Source organism: Castanea sativa, chromosome 10, assembly GCF_040712315.1.
Source record: "Castanea sativa cultivar Marrone di Chiusa Pesio chromosome 10, ASM4071231v1".
Lineage (NCBI taxonomy): Eukaryota > Viridiplantae > Streptophyta > Magnoliopsida > Fagales > Fagaceae > Castanea > Castanea sativa.
In genome coordinates this window covers 26502347-26522227 of record NC_134022.1, presented here as the reverse complement: position 1 = coordinate 26522227, position 19881 = coordinate 26502347, and the positions used below count along the sequence as shown (strand labels likewise).

Below are 19881 nucleotides of genomic sequence, written 5' to 3'. Positions count from 1 at the left end.
ACTTTGTTGTTGACACCCCTAACAGCCTTAGGGTTAAATACACAGAATTAAACTACTATGGCAGTTACTACCTAGTAACACCTTGGGTCTTGGACAATTTGTCACTTGTGTTCTGACTTGGGACACCTTCAAATGATGCTATCTTGGCCTGCTCTCCACGTTTCCAGCACTTACACAACAGGTTTGAACATCCAGAAAGTTAGGAACTGCCTAGTAACTACTTAGTAACTGCCACTGCATATGTTGCACATGCACAACCCATGTCTCAGCAGATCATAGGACCTCTGCCCATCCTCCTACAGCCCGCACAACATGTTCCCACACATTTTGGGGAGGCTTGGCCCATGCTCAAGATTTCCCATCAGCACCACAACTCACACAACATGCCCACATGTAGCACACAACGTAACTGTCATCAGCTCACTAGCACTTGTCCATGCATTCAGCCAGCCCCATCTAGCCCAATGCCTTGCACACAATATTCAATCATCGCAGCAGCCCAACCCTGCTTTGCACTCAAGCCACCAATCCCACATACAAGAAACTAACAACTAAGCCACCAATGCCATGCACCACCACCACCTGCTGCTACCCATCATCATCAAACCCATCTTTGCCCACCATGACCCACCTTTGCCATGGCCTTGGGGCATCATGTGGAGTAAGGTGCCTCTACATGCTGCCCCTCATCACTGGTCATCGATCCAACTCAAGTAGGGAGACTGAGCAAGTCCCCTTCAAAGAGCCTTTAGGAGTATCACTAGTTAGGCCTAAGGAGTCATGAGTGTGTTGAGAAAACATGAAGCCATGTGACTAGCCCAATATTGCCCAAGCACCCTCCTTCCTCATGCCATCATCAGCAACTCGTAAAACTCCTAACAATTAGTTTGGATGGAGCATGTTTCACCTGCCATTTTTTTTTTTTTGTATCTTTTGATTTTCTAGTTCAGTAATGTTATTGCTCGGTATTGATTCTTAAAAAAAAATAATAATAATAATAATAAATTTGAAAGGTAGAAAATGAAAGCAAAATTAGAAGATTGAAATGAATTTTAATGAATCATAGATGTTTTTGCCCCACCAATACTGTGCTGCCACGTCTCTCTTTGAGTTCAAATTCATTAAGTATTGGGGGTAGTAAAACCAAGATGTTTACATCCACCAATAGTATCCTGCCACAGAACACATTTTAAAGTTAAGCAATAAGTAGGTTCACCTTTTCACCGTATAGGGGACATCAGTTAGAACGCCGCTGCTTCGCACCACCAACAACGGTCGCTGCCGTCCTTTTCGCCGCAGAATCAACCGCCACCGGAATCATCATTTGGTTCTCTCCTTCGTGAGTTTCTCTCTCTTGTTGCCGTATTACTCTGCTCTCACCCAAAAAATAGTCGTTTTGAGAAAGTTAAGCGCCAAGTACGCACTGTCGTTTTCAGCCACAACGACTTTATAATTGTCGTTTAACTGTTTAATACCCTAACCCAAAAAAAAAAAAAAAACAATTTCAGAATCTCCATATTCGCGCCGTCGCGAACACAGTAATGCACAAACCCTCAAACTCACTTTGAATAGCAAATTTCTCAAACTTGTAAAAATCTCTGGAATCTTCTTCTCCGAACAAGAACTTCACTTTGAATTTGGAGTAAAAATCGAATTGTATTCTTTTGGATTTTGTCTCCATGAAAATTAGAGTTCATTACAATGCTTACACGTTTTTTTTTTTATTTCTTCTTCTTTTGAAGGTTATTCAAAGAAGAGCACCAATGGAGGTGTCTGTTGAAAATTCGCCAGAATCGAATAATAGAAAACGTTCATGGAGGTAAGTTTAAAATTTTGAATGTTCAATGAATTGAAGAAAACACTGATTACTCTTAAGCTGATATTTGGAAACAGAAACAATTCTTGTATGTTAATGAATTCGTGATTCCATTTGATAGTTTGGAAGGTTGCGATAGCAATGCATTAATCTTGCCGGATAAGAAAAAGACTAAAAAGGTATACACATTGAACTGATTAGTTTTGTTTTAGATTTTGTTTTGAATTTTTTGAAAGTTTGCAATTGGTTTGTACAGCGCAAAAAGGTTGTAGTGGAAAAGAAACCGAAGCTGAGCAACTCTCAGAAGAGAAAGCTAAGGAAGTTGGAGGTGCTTGGATGAGTAATTCAATTGTGACTTTTGTTTTGGTTCTTGTGTATGGTTGTTCATTTAAATTGACTTTAGATTTTGTTTTGTGTAGGAGGAGAAGGAGAAAACACTTCTGCTGTCAAAAAGCATCGAGACCTTAGAGTATGTTGTTATGATTTCCTCAATTGATTGTTTTCTAGTTTAATTTTCTTTTTCTTTTATTTTTTTTTATTTTTTTAATCTGACTAGTGTGTGGAATTTTTAATGTATAATTTAAAATCTGTACCATCAGGAAGTACAAGCTTCCGGAGAACGCGTTTCCCCTTTTGCAGTCTGTACAAGATATTGGTCAGGTTTGTATTGTTAAATCAATGATGTTTTTGGTGCTTTGTAATTGAAAAATGATGATATTTTTAATGTTTTGGTGAAGTCTTGTGGGATTGTATTGACATGATAGTATCATGTTCATGTAGCCTGAAACCATGAAGGAAAAACGTAGGAGGGCTGTACAATTTTCTAATGCTGGATTAGAAGTTCCAGACAGCAGCCAGCCACTCAAGAGGAAGGGTAATGATGATGATGATGATGCTGATGCTGTTGGAACTGGACCCGAGATAGATGAAATTTCATCAGGGCAGGATTTCAGTGAGGATGACTCATTGCAACCAATGATAGTGGAAAGAGAAGCCCTAAAGAATGCGTCTTTTTCTTTGGAATCATCTCAAGGGCCAGTTTATGGCGGTGAAAATAGTGGATCCATTGTTGGCTTACAAGCTGAAGAAGTTTTTAACAAAGACAACAGCACTTCTATGCAAAAAGACGGAAATCTAGATTCTTTGCGCATTTCATGCATAGATGATGGCAGTGAAAGCTCTAGGTTAATGGTATGCTTCATACTCAGATTATAATTGGTTAAAGAATGGATATACAAGTAAAGGGTTAAGATTTATATATGACATTTAGATATCATGAATTGAACTCTTGGTCATAAAATTGTGGATTGTTAAAGGTTGGAAAATTTAAAAGTATATACAAAAAGCATGATATTTAGTATCAGTGACTTTGTTGCCAAAAGCCATGTAGCTCATTGGTTGGCACCTCTTAGTGTTTCCAACGGAGACATCCGGGGTTTAAATCCCCCCACATCCCCAATTATCGATTTATCAAAAGTATTTGTCTTTGTTTGCACATGCACCAAACTGAGTGAGTATTGTAATGCTATATCTCCCAGCCCACTTGGCCAGTTCTAAATGGAAGAATAAGAGAAACTAAAAGAGTCTTCAAAAAGAATTTGTATAATCTTAGGATGGTTTAAGATGATAATCTGAATGGAAGTTTAAAATGTTTTTTTTTTAATAAATCAAGCTCTGCGGATTCAATTTGTTTTGGTTGCATTTTACAGCTGTTGTATACCAGAATTCAACCAAGATGTTATGCTTTCAGCATTATGTATCTTTCACGTGAAATTATAATTTCATTTATAACTCTTGCACATCACCTTAAAAAGCCCCCCTCCATAATATATAATTTTTTGTATAACAGAATAATAAGAATTGACATGATATCTGTTTGTTAATTTTTATATATGTTTGTTATTTACTAACAGAAGATTGGGCGTTTGACATGTGATAGGATAAGGAAGATGAGAGCCAAAAGGCCAAGTACAGAAGTACAATCAATCTACAAGGTTTTCCTGTGCAGAGACCTCAAATTGCCCCAACTGTAGTGCACGTTTCTAGGCCCAATGAGGTTCAGAACACTAGGAAGGATCTTCCAATAGTCATGATGGAGCAGGAGATAATGGAAGCTATAAATGATCATGCCTCTGTTATCATATGTGGAGAGACTGGGTGTGGTAAAACCACTCAAGTTCCACAGGTGGGTTTTGCTTGATGCTTGGTTAGATTTGCCACCTGAATTTAAAGTTACATTTCCCCTTGAGTGACAATCTTAATGCTGCATTTTTTGTTGGCATTGTTCAGTTTCTTTATGAAGCTGGCTTTGGTTCAAGCGAGTTGGGTGGTAAAAGTGGTATTATTGGAGTTACTCAACCACGTCGTGTTGCTGTCCTTGCCACAGCCAAGCGAGTGGCATATGAGCTTGGTCTCCATCTCGGTAAAGAGGTTGGGTTTCAAGTTAGGTATGACAAGAAGATTGGAGACAGTTGCTCGATCAAGTTCATGACAGATGGAATTTTACTACGAGAAGTTCAGGTTTGCTTTCCTGACTAGTTATGATGTGAATGACTATGCATAAACGTGATCAATTTTGACAATACTTATGCATGACATTAATGTGTTTTTCTTTTCATGAGAAGAATTTGCATTCACAGTAGCGGTAGCTGATAAATTGGTAAAATTTTAATCAATGCTACTAATTGCATATTTATTTTGATGGAGCTTGGTTATTTAAATCCTACATTTTTTTAAAAAAATTTATTACTTTAAGTATGGTTAGAATTATCTTCTCAAAAAAAAAAGTATGGGTAGGATTTTTTAGAGAATTGTAGAATTTACCTGCTTTTTAGCTTTGTGCATGAGATATTGATAGTTGTTCTTCGGGCTGAGGACCAAACTCCAATATCTGTTGCTTTCACTATTTCACCTTAATTGATTATGCTTTGCCATCTGTTAGCATGCCACCCTTGCCTGTGTGTTTTACTTTACATGAAGTAGACTTCAGTTAAATGAGTTACCTTCTTTCCAATGTGGCTAAAGAAAACCCTTTTTGCTGCAGAATGATTTTTTGTTGAAGCGTTATTCTGTCATAATTCTTGATGAGGCTCATGAGAGAAGCTTGAACACAGACATTCTAATTGGAATGCTTTCACGTATAATTAGAATCCGTCAGGTAAACCTTGATAATTATTTATCATTAGTAAATGTAAAAATCAAAACTTGTCTCTTCTATCTTATCTCCTTATTATAAAATCCTGTGCTTGATAACAGCATGAATATGAGAAGCAGCAACAGATTGTCCATTCAGGGCAAAATGTAAGTCCGGAAAATATGATTTATCCATTAAAACTTGTGCTGATGAGTGCCACCTTGCGAGTGGAAGACTTTATTTCTGGGAGAAGAATATTTCATGATCCTCCACCTGTTATAGAAGTTCCCACTAGACAGTTTCCAGTAACTATACACTTTTCAAAGAGAACAGAGATTGTGGATTATATTGGCCAAGCATATAAAAAGGTCTTGGCAATTCACAAGAGGTTGCCACAGGGGGGCATACTTGTATTCGTTACTGGCCAGCGGGAAGTCAATCACTTGTGTCAGGAGCTACGTAAAGCTTCAAAGAAGCTGATTATGAAAAATTTGAGGGGGGATGCAGAAAATGATTGCACTGCAGTCTCTGACATAAATTTTGTTGAGGACATGAATATGAAGGATATTAGTGAAGCATTTGAAGTTGATGGAAATTCAGTTCACCAGTATTCTGACAGGTTTAGCTCTTATGAGGAAGATGAGTGTGATATAGAGGAGGATCATTCTGATGATTCATATGATTCGGAAACTGAGAGTGAACTGGAATTTGATGTTGATGATGGGGAAGCATCACATCAGACAATTCAAGACGGTGATCATAGCCTTGTAGACATTTTAGGGGAGGATGCAAGCCTTGCTTCGCTAAAGGCTGCTTTTGAATCTTTGGCTGGAAAAACTGCATTAAACTCTGTCTCTGATAGCAAACAGGCTCTTCCTGTTAGTCCAGAAGGATGCTTAGACCAATCCACTTGCACAGGGAAGAAAAAGGGAGGAGACAATGGTTTCTGTGCTGGTGCATTGAGTGTTCTGCCTCTTTATGCCAAGCTGTCTGCTGCAGACCAGCTTCGTGTTTTTAAAGATGTCAAGGAAGGAGAGAGGCTTGTTGTTGTTGCCACAAATGTGGCTGAAACCTCTATTACCATCCCAGGTGTAAAATATGTGGTTGATACTGGAAGAGAAAAAGTGAAGATCTACAATACTGCCAATGGCATGGAAACATATGATATACAGTGGATAAGCAAGGCATCTGCTGCTCAACGTGCAGGAAGAGCTGGAAGAACTGGGCCTGGCCACTGTTACCGTCTCTACTCTTCTGCAGTTTTTACCAATACACTTCCTGACTTTTCTCTTGCTCAAATATCTAAAATGCCTGTTGACGGTGTCGTCCTTCTTATGAAATCCATGGGTATTGATAAGGTATGTGTTTATTGCTTCTTGATCTACCTCCGCTTTCTTCTTTTTTTTTTTCCCTGAAATCTTGGATGGCGTGACTTTCTATATAGTACACATTTGGTCAGGTAACATGTGTTGAGTTTTGATTTTGCTGGGCAAAAGTAGACTTACTGGTGGAATCCCCAGTGTCAAATGTCAACCTGATTATTTGCTTAAACATATTTGGGGTGGGGTTTTTATTCTTCCTATGCTTTTCCTCAACTGTTAGAAAATCATTAATGACATGAATGATTTGTATTATCTGGTAAGAACTGGGTCTTGGAAATTTGCTGAGTTGTTGACTTTTCTCTTGCCCAACATTTTATTCGTGGTTTGGACTGCTGCTGTTTTGTCCATAGGCAGTAGCCACTAGTTTAGTTGATAGTTTCACCAAATGAAGATATGATTTGTGGAACTTCAGGTGGTTTGGAAATTATCAACTCCCTGATCTACCTTATATTTTGCTCTTTTAAATTTGAAAATTTGCTTATTTTAGTATGTTTATCTCTTTCTTTTATGCTAGGTTCAAAACTTTCCGTTTCCAACTCCTCCCAATACCAAAGCATTGGTTGAAGCAGAGCATTGCTTGAAGGCTCTTGAAGCACTTGATAAAAATGGAAAATTGACACCCTTAGGGAAGGCCATGGCTCGTTTTCCCATGAGTCCACGCCACTCCAGGATGCTCCTTACTGTTATTCAAACTATGAGGATGGTGAAAAGTTATGCCCGTGCAAATTTGATTCTAGGATATGCAGTTGCAGCAGCTGCAGCTTTGAGTTTGTCAAATCCATTTGTCATGGAGCTTGAAGGAAGACACACTAATAAAGATGACATAGAGCAGGATGAGAAATCCGGTACCCTAGATAGTGAGAAAGTCATTGACAAGCAAGAAAAATTGAGGAGAAAGAAACTGAAAGAAATTTCGAAAGTGTCGCGTGCAAAATTTTCCAACCCTAGCAGTGATGCTCTGACCATAGCACATGCTTTGCAGTGTTTTGAGCTTTCTGGAAGCCCGGTGGAATTCTGCAATGACAATGCATTACACCTGAAAAGCATGGAGGAAATGTCCAATCTGCGAAGGCAGCTACTTCAACTGGTCTTTGAAAAAGGCCTTTGTGGCACCGAGCAGGATTTCTCATGGATTCATGGAACTCCAGAGGACATAGAGCATGCTTGGAGGGTTTCCTTCAATAAACCCCCTCTCTTACTGAATGAGGAAGAGCTCTTAGGCCAAGCTATCTGTGCTGGATGGGCAGATAGGGTTGCCAAACGCATTCGAGTTTCAAGACCGTCTGAAGGGGACCAAAAGGCACATGCTGTTCGGTATCAATCTTGTATGGTAAAAGAAACTGTCTTCCTGCATCATTGGTCATCTGTTTCTAGTTCGCCCCCTGAGTTCTTGGTTTACAGTGAATTGATACAGACAAAACGACCATACATGCACGGTGTGACTAGTGTAAAATCAGAGTGGCTTGTTAAACATGCTCAGTTTTTGTGCACCTTCTCCCAGGCTCTTACAGATCCCAAGCCTTATTATGAGCCTCATACTGACAAAGTATTCTGTTACGTCATTCCTACTTTTGGGCCTCATTTATGGGAACTTCCCTTGCATAGTTTGCCGATCACAGATAATGTGCAACGAGTTGCAGTGTTTGCTTATGCATTGCTTGAAGGCAAAGTATTACCATGCATAAGATCTGTTCGTAAGTTTATGGCATCCCCTCCTAGTTGCATTTTGAGGCCAGAGGCATCAGGTCAAAAAAGGGTAGGAAATCTTTTAAACAAGTTAAAGACCAAATTAATTGATAGCTGTGCTATGTTAAGAGAGGCTTGGATAGAGAATCCTATGGAATTGCATTCAGAAATTCTGGGCTGGTTTCAGGAGAGTTTCCACAATCATTTTGAAGTGCTTTGGTCACAAATGCACACTGAAGTTCTTTTAGAGCCTGAAGAACGCTTTCCCAAAAGTAGAAGAGTTAAAAGAAAGAAGTATCATTATTTATTGTTGTAGCTCTTGGTGTATCTGAAAGAGCTCAAGTGAGGTCTGAATTGGGAAAAGGATAGAAGCTCTGTACATTGGACTAAAACTTCATTATACTGTATGATATTAGTGCAGTCAGATAATCTTATAAGCTCCTCATCTTTTAATTTAAAGAAGTTAAAAATAGACAGGGTATGTGGATCATTTACTACTTCAGTGTGATATTGCTCGTGATATGTGGAGCTTGATGTAATGCTAATTTGGGATTAAATGGGTAATACAGAAGATGGTGGTCAACTTATTGGCATATTGGAAGGGATAATTTGGCAAACATGACAGCGAAGTAAGGAAGGCAATCACTCTTTGTTTGATTTGGTGCGTTTCGAGAGAGAGAGAAGAATGCACACACTTTTTGAGGTAAAAGTGATGTCTATAGATGTATTAAAGTCCTTGTTTTTAAGGTCTTGAGAATGGATGCAGGCTGCTTCCACAACTTAGAATTTTTAGATCTTTTGAATTTTAGATGCTAAATTTAGTAGGGGTCTACCCTTGTATACGTCCCATTTACTAGGTTGTGCCCCTTCTTGCACATTCTTTAACGAAATTCATTATTACTTAACAGCAAAACAAAAAAAAGAAAAAAAAGGTCTCTTTAACACTGTTGTTTTGTAACAGTTTACATTGAACTTCATAGAATGGATGAATGATAAAGTGACAAATACTAACTTTTTATGAAGTATATTATTATTTTTGCTATTATGATGAACTTTATAGTAATTTTATTATATGTTATTTAATTGGGGCCTCAAATTATTATTTTTATTTTTAAATTCTAAAACCTGTTATCTTGACTTAAGCCTACAACATTGTATTTGTTACATTCTTTGCTTTGAGCTCATCTAAGCGTTATACTGTTCCTTGATGATCATACATTGATGCATTCTTTGGTCGGTTTTGTTTGTCAGCTGATGTGCGCTTTTCATGTATGATTCTTTAGGGTGAGGTGTCGTCTTCTTCCCCTTGCTTCTAATGTTGAATTGCATGACCATATAATAATTTGACTAGAATTTGAAGGGTTGACATGGACAACCTGTGCATATGAACTTGAACAGGCATTTCTTGAAATAAAGTCACTGCTGAAAGATGAGTTTTTGTAAGTGCTGGTCAAAAATTAAAATGACACCAGCCTTTAACATCTTGAAATGGTTTCCTTATGTGCTAGGACAAGTGGTGAAGACCTGAAAGGCTAAAACACACTAAACTGTCCTGTTTTATCTCTAGATTCTCTGAAAAGCGAGTTTTAGTGAAACTTGTTTATGTTTTTACTGATGACCTTTTCTTGCTATGAGTGTATATATTTGGTTAGCACCATACTACCATAATTTTGTTATATATGTTTGATTCTTAAACTGCATTCTTGCCACTTGTCTTTTTGCACTTTACAACTTCATGACGCATTAGGTCATATGAATATACTTAATACCAGTCGTCTTGTTCAGCCATTGGCAAAGGAGGTAGAGAATGGCAGTGTGTATCTAGTAATGTTCCAATTCAGTACGCAAAGCCTTTGAATATAAGAGCATTCTTATCAAACTTGTTAAATGCGAAAATTCTTATTTTTTTTTAGCATTTTTAACCTTCATAAAACATTGTTCCATCAAACCTTGTAAATGGTATTATTTTTGCAATTGGTGAACAGTGCAATCTCATATTTGAGACTGCACTGTTCATCTATTGTAAAACAGATATTATTTTTTTATTTAGTGGGGCCCACTTCCTTTTATCCTCTGTCTGTCTTCTCATTTCCGTGTCTTCCTCTTTCACCATTTCTCTGCTCACTCTCTCCCTCTACTCGACGCCTTCCTCTCCGACGAAACCCAGGCCGGAGCATCAGGCCAAGCCGATTTCTTTTTTTATTTTTTATTTTTATTTTTAATTCACTCAATGCTCTCTCTCTGCTCTATCTTTCTCTTTCCTCTCTCACTTCTTTCTTCTCTCTTCTCTCTGTGGTTCGCCGATGATTTTGCTCTGGCAATTTTGGGATGCCGATGGCTGTGGTCCGGTGGCCGCAATGGAGTTTTTTTTTTTTTTTTTTTTCAGCGTGGTTCTTCTTGGGCTCCGATCGTGCGAGGCCGACACAAAACGACATACTATCAAATCTTTGATTTGATTTTGGGTCTTGATTTGGTTGGGGTGGGTCTTTATTTAATTTACAGGTGCGAAAGAGGACATTAAGCCGCGTCGTGGAAGAAGATGACGACGGGGACGAAAGTGGTGTCCGTGTCCTGTGGGTTTTGGTTCGGCGTGATGGGTCTGTTGGTGGCGGCGATAGTGGAGGTTTCTTTACTTTCTTTCTTTTTTTCTGCTGTGGTTGGTGGTGGTGAGTGGATGTGGTGGTTGTGGGTGCATGTGGAGGTGTCTCTGTGATTTTTTTTTTTCTTTTTTTGTAAGTGGTGGTTGTGGTTTGGGTGGTGGGTGGTTGGTAGTTTGGTGCCAGCGGTGCTGTGAGAAAGAGAGAGAGATAGAGGAGAGAGAGAGACAGAGGAGATAGAGGAAAAATAATAAAAAATTATTGAAAAAAAAAAAAATTATTTAAATGAAATGGTAAAAAAAATAGAAGTTTTGATATAGATGGTATTGTAAAGTAGTGTGTTATATGTTATAAAATTGGGTTTTGAGAGGCTAAATGCAATATTTTTTGACATGTTTGATAAGAATTCTCTAAGGAAGCATTTTGGTTCAAGGTTTTTTTTTTTTTTTTGAGTAAATGTCACATCTGAACTGTGGTAAAGGAGAACAGTTTTGCCACCATCATCCAAATGCAATGTACATAACCTCTTTCATATTAAAGAGGATAGGTTCATTCTGGTGGGGGACAGAATTTTCCTGTTATCTTATTTGAAAGATAGTCCCTCTAAATCTCTAATATATTAGGTGGCTATAAAATGATTATTTAGATATGGCTTTAATCACGTGACTAATTTTATGGTTGTGTAATTTGTTTAAATTATTTAATAATAATAAGTCATGTGGTTAAAATACATAATGAGTGTTTCTTTTGCCAAACTGCTTTGTGTTCTTTACACCTTATTAGAGTGGAGAGTGGCTCTTACCGCCCACCGAGTTGGTATCTCCCCCAAGTACTAAGTGCTCTATGTTTTTTTACACATTATGTAAGTATTTCAAATATATATTAGAGTGGCTCTTAGTAAGAAAATAAATGTGGTATCTATATGTCTTGTCACACCATTAAATTTTAATACATAGTTGCATTGAATTTAATTGGTTTGAGTAAATCTTAGGTATAAGTTTCATGACCAATGAAGAACACAAATTTTATCATTTCTAATGAAAGTTAAAGTCAATGTAGCTATTTGTTTAAATTTAATTTTAGGACTTAATGTATTTGGCTTAAGTTTTACCCTTTTGGTTTTATTTGCCTATCTTCTTTTTCTTTTTCTTTTTTCTTTTTTGGTTTGAATATATAGTTTCTGACTTTCTGTGAAAAAAGATTTATTAAATAGTGGTTTTATTAGATAATCAATGTTAATTTAACAACGCTCATACTGAGATAATGACACTAAAAAGCCATTTTTTTTATTATATATAATCACTTTTATAGCACACTATATCTCGTTTTTTATTAATACTACAATGAGAGAGAGAAGAGATGAGGGTCAAAATAAAAATGGATAAAAAAAATTTACACAAGGCTACCGTGATTGTGTACTTTAGCAAATTGTAAAAGTTTATGCAAAATGGCTCACCGAATGTGGGCTGTTTTTGTGTATTTTTTGTTAATAGTATCATGTATATTGCATTTTGATGGGTTTTACATTACCTAATGAGAATGTTGTATGCTATAGCCAATTATCATTTCTTTTACAGATTTCATAATTTTTGAGAATAAGTCTTATGAAGTTTTTTATTATACTATTATGCAATTTTAATATATATATATATATATATATGTGTGTGTATACATATATATATATATATATATATATATATATATATATATATATTTGTTAGGTAAGAACTTTGCAGCTTATAGCTTATTTTCCTTTATTAGGAAAATTGGGATTTGAATCCCCCTTTAGCAAATATAACTATTGAATTATACGATCTATTTGTCATCAATTTTCTCTACGCCCAAAAAAAAAAAATGTTATAAGAAAAATAATTTTTTAACAACCACCTTGTTCAATGGTTTTACATTCAAACTTTTAGGGCGTGGCATAATGATGGTTTGACTCAATTATTGTGGTTTTACAATTTATCCTTTTTTTTTTCTTTTTTTCTTTTTTACCTACTTGAATGGAGAATATATATATATATATATATATATATATATATATATATATATATATATATATATATATATATGAGCAAAATTAGAATAGCTAATTATATAGGAAAAAAATCATACCAATTAGTATTTTTCACTTAATTATGTCTTACATAATAATCCTAAAAACTAAACAATTTGAACTGTCATAAAGTTTTATACACTACAAATAAAAAGGATGAAATCTTATCAAAATTAGTAAAACAATAATTTATCATAGTTTATTCTCATAGCTAAAAAGAACAATATCTATGTCATGTCTTACACTTAGCCCCAAAAAAAGAGAAAAAAGTTGTCTTACCAAAAAAAAAAAAAAAACTAAGAATGTGGACAACCTTTTTCTTGGGTTGAAAATGTTGAAGATATTGCTATATTTATTATTAAAAAAAACTTACAAGTTGAAATAATAATTAATGCAATTAGTAACACATTAATAATATGATGATAAACACAAATTAATAACTTTTTTATTTAAAAATTTCATACTATTAATTTATAAAGCATATAGGGTCCGTTTGTTTTGCACGTCTAGCGTTTCAGGTTTTTTTTTTTTTTAATAACTAGTGCTTATTGCATTGATCATGTCATGGGACATGAACAGTACAAATAAGCATATGAACAGTAGCCAGAAAATAATTTTTTATTATTTTCAATTTTCAATTTTCAGTAAAATAAGTTGTACCCAAACGCACGCATAATAAAACATTTTTAAATAACATTACAATAATATTGTCTCTTTCACTTCTACCACCTAAGGGTAAGTGGGTTTGGTCGGTTGGACCCACTTACCAAAGAGATGGGTTGAACTAAGAACTTTAATCCCAATGTTAAATAGAAGTGATAGAACCCGCCCATGTTATCTGAATGAAATGTCAACACATGTGAAAATTTTCTTTTAAACAAAATTTATTTGAGTGAAAAAGTTTTCATATCGTTTTATATGTTAATACTTTATATAGAAGTTGAGCTGTCTAAGCAGTGACAGATATATTTTGCTCATGGTAATAGCTTTATTAAAGTTCCGATATTACGTGTGGAATTACACATTATTATGATGTGACTTTGGTTCGACTTAAAAAAAATAAAAAATAAAAAACTACGAAGCCAGTCAAGGCACGTGCGAGAGACTCCCGTTAAAATAGAAACCAATATATCTCCCTTCTAATTAGTTTCTTGTTCGTGAATGTTATTTTGGGCTTCCCTATACTCATAAAAGTCTCTTCCTTCACTTTACCAATTTCCTAGTTCATAGTTTCATACACTGTTTTTCCATTGCTTCTTTCTTCTCTCCCATGAAGCTACTGTTCCACTTCAACTTTATGGAACCCCCACATGAAATGGACGGCTGAGATCACGCCCACATAGTTCTGCAATTAGTCTCTGGCCATTCACTTTTTCTTTCTCAGCTTGGTAAATATTAATGCTATCCCCTTGCTTTTTTTGGCAAATGATTAAAACCCCATTTGTATGTTGTTTTTGTGATTTTTGTAATTTGATGTTTTTGGGGATTGGACTGGTGTAAATTTGAGAAAGAATAGTTTTTTAAGTTTTTGTAGTACTTTTTGTTTTTAAAGGGATAATGATTATTGTTAGTCTCATTTGTTAGGCATCATTGTTGAATTTTTTATATCTTTGTAATTGGAAATATGGGTTTTTTCAAATTGATTTAAAGGAAAATTATTGAGTTGGTTTTGAGCTACTTTTTTTTATTATTTTTTTTATGGTGGTTTTGAGCTACTTTAGAGTTTGTTTGGTTAGATGGATAATCTTACCAAGAAAAACATTTCTTGATTATTATTTAAAAGGAATATGTAAATAAAGATCCTATCTGAAAATAATTGATCATGATCAAAATTACCCGGCACTTGTTATAAATAGTAACATGATTAAGCATCATCACTTCTTGGAAACACTAGTATTAGTGAAAATTATTGGTAGACAGAATATCTGATTATAGGAATTGAATTAGGGGAGGTGATATAAAAAATAATAGAAATCACTCACTGCTTTATGGACTTTTTTCTGATAGCAATAGGTTCTCTATTGAGAATGAAAGCATGGTTACATGTTTTATAAAGGTATCTTTGGAAATCACGTGGAAATTGAATGGTCCATTAGTTATAAAGGTATCATTCAAGGTTCAAGTCTGTTCTCCAATTTGGGTCCGTTTAATTAAATGGTAGTCATTGCCACACCTATTTCAATTAGACGCTTTCTTGAAATATTGTGTGCATTTTTACCAATTCAAGTTTCTATAAATGTGATGGTGGTTGTCAATTTCTTTAGTGGTCCCTTATTGATGTTGAATTTGCACATATAATCTTGAACTCGACACATTTGTGTGATTGAATTATCATCTGTTGAAACACACCAAGCAATGAATGTTCTGTGGCATTTTTATTTATTAGTTGTCAATTCTTCTGTGAACTCGTATTGTTTAGTGGTTTAACATTATAATTATTTAATTGTGTTCTCAGATTTGTTGAGAGAGTTTATTGGGTAATGGAGTCCTGTGATTGCATTGACACACAATGGCATGATGAACTTCTGGTGAAATATCAGTATATCTCAGATTTCTTAATCGCCATAGCATATTTCTCCATACCCCTGGAGCTTATATATTTTGTTCAAAAATCTGCATTCTTCCCATATAGATGGGTGCTTATGCAGTTTGGTGCTTTTATTGTTCTTTGTGGAGCTACCCACTTTATAAGTTTGTGGACGTTCTCTATGCACTCTAAAGCAGTTGCTGTTGTCATGACAGTTGCAAAAATTGCTTGTGCTATTGTATCATGTGCAACTGCATTAATGCTTGTTCACATCATTCCTGATTTGTTGAGTGTCAAAACTCGGGAACTATTTCTAAAGAACAAGGCTGAAGAACTTGACAGGGAGATGGGACTTATTCTTACACAAGAAGAGACTGGAAGGCATGTTAGGATGTTGACTCACGAAATTAGAAGTACGCTTGATAGACATACTATATTGAGAACCACACTTGTTGAGTTAGGTAGGACTTTAGCCCTAGAAGAATGTGTGTTGTGGATGCCGTCACGAACTGGAATGAATCTGCAACTTTCTCATACCCTAAACCACCAAATACAAGTTGGGTCCACCGTGCCACTAAACCATTCTATAGTCAATGACGTTTTCAATAATGCTCGAGCAATGCGCATACCATACAACTGCCCTCTGGCTAGGATCAGACCTCTTGTAGGAATATATCCGCCACCTGATGTTGTTGCTGTGCGCGTACCTCTTTTAGATCTCTCGAATTTCCAGATTAATGATTTTACTGATCTCTCTGCTAAAAGCTATGCAATCATGGTTTTAATTCTCCCTACAGATGGTGCTAGAAAGTGGCGAGACCATGAATTGGAACTTGTTGATGTTGTAGCAGACCAGGTTTTTTTTTTAAATTTTAAAACGTCATTAGCTGTGTTTTATGTGTGTGTGTGTGTGTGTGTATCATACATAATAATATTGTTGTGTCCTTGTGTACTTTGTACTGGCCTTCAATTCTTGTATAGGTAGCTGTTGCTCTTTCGCATGCTGCTATTCTTGAAGAGTCTCTGCAGGCCCGTGATCAGCTCATGGAGCAGAATGTTGCTTTAGATTTAGCTCGACGAGAAGCAGAGAGGGCTATCCATGCTCGCAATGATTTCCTTGCGGTCATGAATCATGAAATGAGGACACCAATGCATGCAATGATTTCGTTGTCTTCACTTCTTTTAGAGACTGAGCTAAGTCCAGAACAAAGGGTTGTGATAGAGACAGTACTAAAGAGTAGCAACCTTTTGGCAACACTTATTAATGATGTTCTAGATCTTTCTAAACTTGAAGATGGAAGCCTAGAATTAGAAATTGGAACGTTCAACCTTCATGAAGTTTTCAGAGAGGTGACTATCCCAGTGGTTCAATTTTTACAAAATGGAATTAAAATAATCTTGATTTTGTACAGCATTTACATATGGGTATCTTGGTAGCATAATCTGTCTTAAATTTGTAGATCATGAATTTGATAAAGCCTATAGCATCTGTGAAGAAGTTATCCATGACTTTGCTTATCTCCCCGGATTTACCTGTATGTGCTGTTGGTGATGAGAGACGGCTTATGCAAACTGTTTTAAATGTTGCCGGTAATGCGCTGAAGTTTACTAAGGAGGGTTATGTTTCAATTATAGCATCTGTTGCAAAACCCGAGTCCTTTAGAGATTGTCGACCCCTTGACTTTTATCCTGTATCAAGTGATGGCCACTTCTTCCTACGAGTACAGGTTGGTAAATAGTTATTTGACTTTTCATGGGGCTTGTTTCTATTGACTAGTATTAAAATCTAAAAAATTTAACATTTATGAGGTTTGAGGTATTTCTGGCCATGTTATGGACAAATGATGTTTTGGTGATTGCAGGGTACTCCTTTTAATTTATGTTTATTGTCCCATGTGATCTAGTGCTTTACTTTCATGATTAAGTATGTCCGTTGCAGCATCTATTGCTAGAAGCCTGGTTACAACCTAATGCATTATCTGCCCAAATTTTTTTTCTTGGTATTAAAGTTACTGCATACCATTTTGTTTGTTATCAACCATAACATCCTCGTTACTGCAGGTTAAGGACTCTGGTTGTGGTATTCTCCCACAAGATATTCCACATCTATTTACCAGATTTACTCAGTTTCGAAGTGGATCCAATCAAATGAATCGTGGTGCAGGGCTTGGACTTGCCATTTGTAAACGGTACTTAGAAAATTCAGATCCTACATTTGACTACATAGCATGCAGAACCTCTGGTTTTTCCATCCTAATAATATTCTTGATCACTCTAACTATGTAAAGTGTTTTAGAGATATTTCTCACCATATCTGTTGGGCATTTACATTTTCCTTTTTGGACATTACTGAGCATTGACCTTTCATGCTATCATTTCTAGGAAGATGTTGAGTAACTAGATATTGATTTAGCATGGGAGCTATCAAATAGGGCTGTTCTTCATTTCTTGCATCTTATTCATGGCCCCTGCATTGTTTACTCAACTCTTTGCAAATGACTTGATCTCTTTTGATTGAATTAGGTTTGTAAATCTCATGGAAGGTAATATTTGGATAGAGAGTGAGGGCCCTGATAAAGGGAGCATTGCCACATTCATTGTCAAACTTAAGATTTGTGAAGGCCCCAATGATTCAGTCGTGCGCCAGGTTGCACCCAAAGGTTATGCTCATAACAGAAGTGCAGATCTCACTGGACATAAACCTGTATTTAGAGATATTGTCGATATAGCTTCATCACATTCCCGTTATCAAAGAAGTTTTTAGATGCTAAGGCCTAAGGGATGCAGCATATTTTTCGTTTTGATATTAATCGGGGTTGAGAGCAATGGCACTGGTAGAATCTCAAGTAGCCCAGAGATGCAATTTTGGCATGATAACAACTTTCTAGGTTGCTTAATATGCAACTGAAGAATAGGATCATTATTACTTGTATTTCTTATAGATATATGGTCATTATATATGTTGAAATTTAATTCGGTGTTGTATGGAAAGGCCAAGTCAGAGACCATGATCATCAACGAAATTATTCCAGAATAAAGTAGTTAATTTTGAGCAATGAGGGTTAATGTTGTATTCTGGCTGATGGAGAAACGGAAATGACATGTATTATACACTATTACCTGCCTGATGTAATGTGGTTTACTTGGATAAAGATTTGTAATTTTGCCAAATTGGGACTACTTCTCTGTAATAGTCACATGTTGTGCATGATGCATCAGTCCTGTTGTAATTCATGTCCAATTTTTAAGGATAAGAGGGTTACATTGATACATGGGTCCAAAGCTTAGTTGAACAGTTGGGAATTGTGAACATGTTACTTTATTTATTATTGTTGGAAGTGACATTGTTGTAACATTATCAACCCTAAAATTAATTGGTTCAAAAAAATCCCAAACTACCATTAATGATACTTCATGTCCCTACTTGTCATATAGGGTGATTATTATTATTTTAGCTAAATGCCCACTCCTATTCTATTCTAATCTAAGTGTATATGTGTGTGAAATTTCCTTCTAGAGACTTGAACCTTGGTCTTTACTCCTCACACTTCACAAGCACTTATACTTATGGAGTGACTACCGTATCAAGGGTACGCGGTGGTTGCACTATAAGTTAATTGTGGGTTTCAGTTAGCTCAACTAGTAAAATTTCTGATAGTTGAATTAGAGATTTGAGATTCAATCCTTGCCTATACTAAAAACCGATTGGTGTTTTGGTCTGATAATAAAGAGCTATCATTAGGAATAGATGCCATAGGTTGAAAGTCTCTTTAAAAAAAAAATTAATTATTTTTTTAATAAATATAATTTGATAGTTAGGAAGGGGAATTTGAGCACTGAATATCTCTGTTGGATCACGAGACTCTTGACCATATAAGTTAATTGTTGAAATTGAACAAATTGTTCCTCCAAATTTTGCGGTCGTCTATGAATAAAGATCAAAGTTAATTACATGATAAATAATTCTATTTGTAAAGCTTCTTTGAAAAAAAAGATGGTTGTAAACCTTAGTTAAATATGTAATTTTGCTCTATTATATTAAAGTTTCATAACATACTAGAGACTATCATCCACGTGTTAAGAGACTATCCTTTGGCATCTTCTTGTTGGCAGAATCTTGGAGCAAACCTTGGTGTAGAATTCTTCTCCTTGGACAGTAGAGAATGGTAGGAGGAGCATGATAGAAGGGAGTCTAAAGCTGGCTCATTATTGATACCATGGAATATGATTTTCTCCATTGGACTATGGTCTCTTTGGCAGCATCGAAACAAAGTGGTTTTCCAAAACTAGACCTCCCAACCAAGCTATTCACTCTAAAGTCATAACAAGAGCAGCAAATTTTTTTTTCTATGCTCAGAATCAAGCAGTGGTCAAACCTCGTATTGAAAGGTTAATTCAATGGGTGAAGCCTGAGAGGGGTTGGTGCAAGATCAAAACTGATGCCTCTTCTATGGGAAATCCTAGAAAGGCAAGTGGAGGAGGTGCCCTTCGCGCTGAAAATGGGGCTTGGATCAAAGCTTACTCAAGAAACATTGACCACACTACTAGTTTGCTAGCAGAATTATGGGCTCTAAGAGATGGGTTAAGTATGTGTATTGATCTTGGGATAAATGCTTTAATTATAGAATTTGATGCTAAAGTAGCGGTAGACTTACTTAACGATGAGAGTTTGTCCAATGCT

At 36.0% G+C, this 19881-nt stretch overlaps 2 protein-coding genes across 6 annotated transcripts; both read left to right on the top strand.

Moving 5' to 3' along the window:
* The first annotated feature begins 1187 nt into the window (after positions 1-1187).
* LOC142613779 (ATP-dependent RNA helicase DEAH13) lies at positions 1188-8434 on the top strand. 5 transcript variants are annotated; one of them, XM_075786274.1, is made up of 12 exons: positions 1188-1339; positions 1743-1819; positions 1938-1995; positions 2073-2144; positions 2236-2285; positions 2416-2476; positions 2597-3007; positions 3756-4001; positions 4106-4336; positions 4860-4973; positions 5072-6307; positions 6846-8434. In XM_075786274.1, exons 2-12 carry the CDS (start codon positions 1764-1766, stop codon positions 8331-8333), a joined length of 4023 nt encoding a protein of 1340 aa, XP_075642389.1. In that variant the 5' UTR covers positions 1188-1339; positions 1743-1763; the 3' UTR covers positions 8334-8434. The 5 variants fall into 5 exon arrangements, with proteins under 5 accessions (XP_075642389.1, XP_075642392.1, XP_075642388.1 ...); XM_075786273.1 differs by lacking the exon at positions 1188-1339 and adding an exon at positions 1492-1642; XM_075786275.1 differs by lacking the exon at positions 1188-1339 and adding an exon at positions 1526-1538.
* A 5395-nt stretch (positions 8435-13829) lies between these two features.
* On the top strand, positions 13830-18538 carry LOC142613409 (ethylene response sensor 1). The gene is made up of 6 exons (XM_075785771.1): positions 13830-14061; positions 15129-16056; positions 16182-16550; positions 16661-16927; positions 17262-17389; positions 17724-18538. The coding sequence occupies exons 2-6, from the start codon at positions 15154-15156 to the stop codon at positions 17962-17964; spliced, it is 1908 nt and encodes a 635-aa protein (XP_075641886.1). The 5' UTR covers positions 13830-14061; positions 15129-15153; the 3' UTR covers positions 17965-18538.
* The last annotated feature ends 1343 nt before the right edge of the window (positions 18539-19881 follow it).

Excerpts from the sequence above, each read along its gene's own strand:
- LOC142613409 (XM_075785771.1), top strand. The coding sequence starts at position 15,154 with ATGGAGTCCTGTGATTGCATTGACACACAATGGCATGATGAACTTCTG. Across the intron at positions 16,057-16,181 it reads TTGATGTTGTAGCAGACCAG|GTAGCTGTTGCTCTTTCGCA; the intron begins GTTTTTTTTTTA and ends ATTCTTGTATAG. Across the intron at positions 16,928-17,261 it reads ACTTCTTCCTACGAGTACAG|GTTAAGGACTCTGGTTGTGG; the intron begins GTTGGTAAATAG and ends TCGTTACTGCAG.
- LOC142613779 (XM_075786274.1), top strand. The coding sequence starts at position 1,764 with ATGGAGGTGTCTGTTGAAAATTCGCCAGAATCGAATAATAGAAAACGT. Across the intron at positions 3,008-3,755 it reads GTGAAAGCTCTAGGTTAATG|GATAAGGAAGATGAGAGCCA; the intron begins GTATGCTTCATA and ends GACATGTGATAG. Across the intron at positions 4,002-4,105 it reads AAACCACTCAAGTTCCACAG|TTTCTTTATGAAGCTGGCTT; the intron begins GTGGGTTTTGCT and ends GGCATTGTTCAG.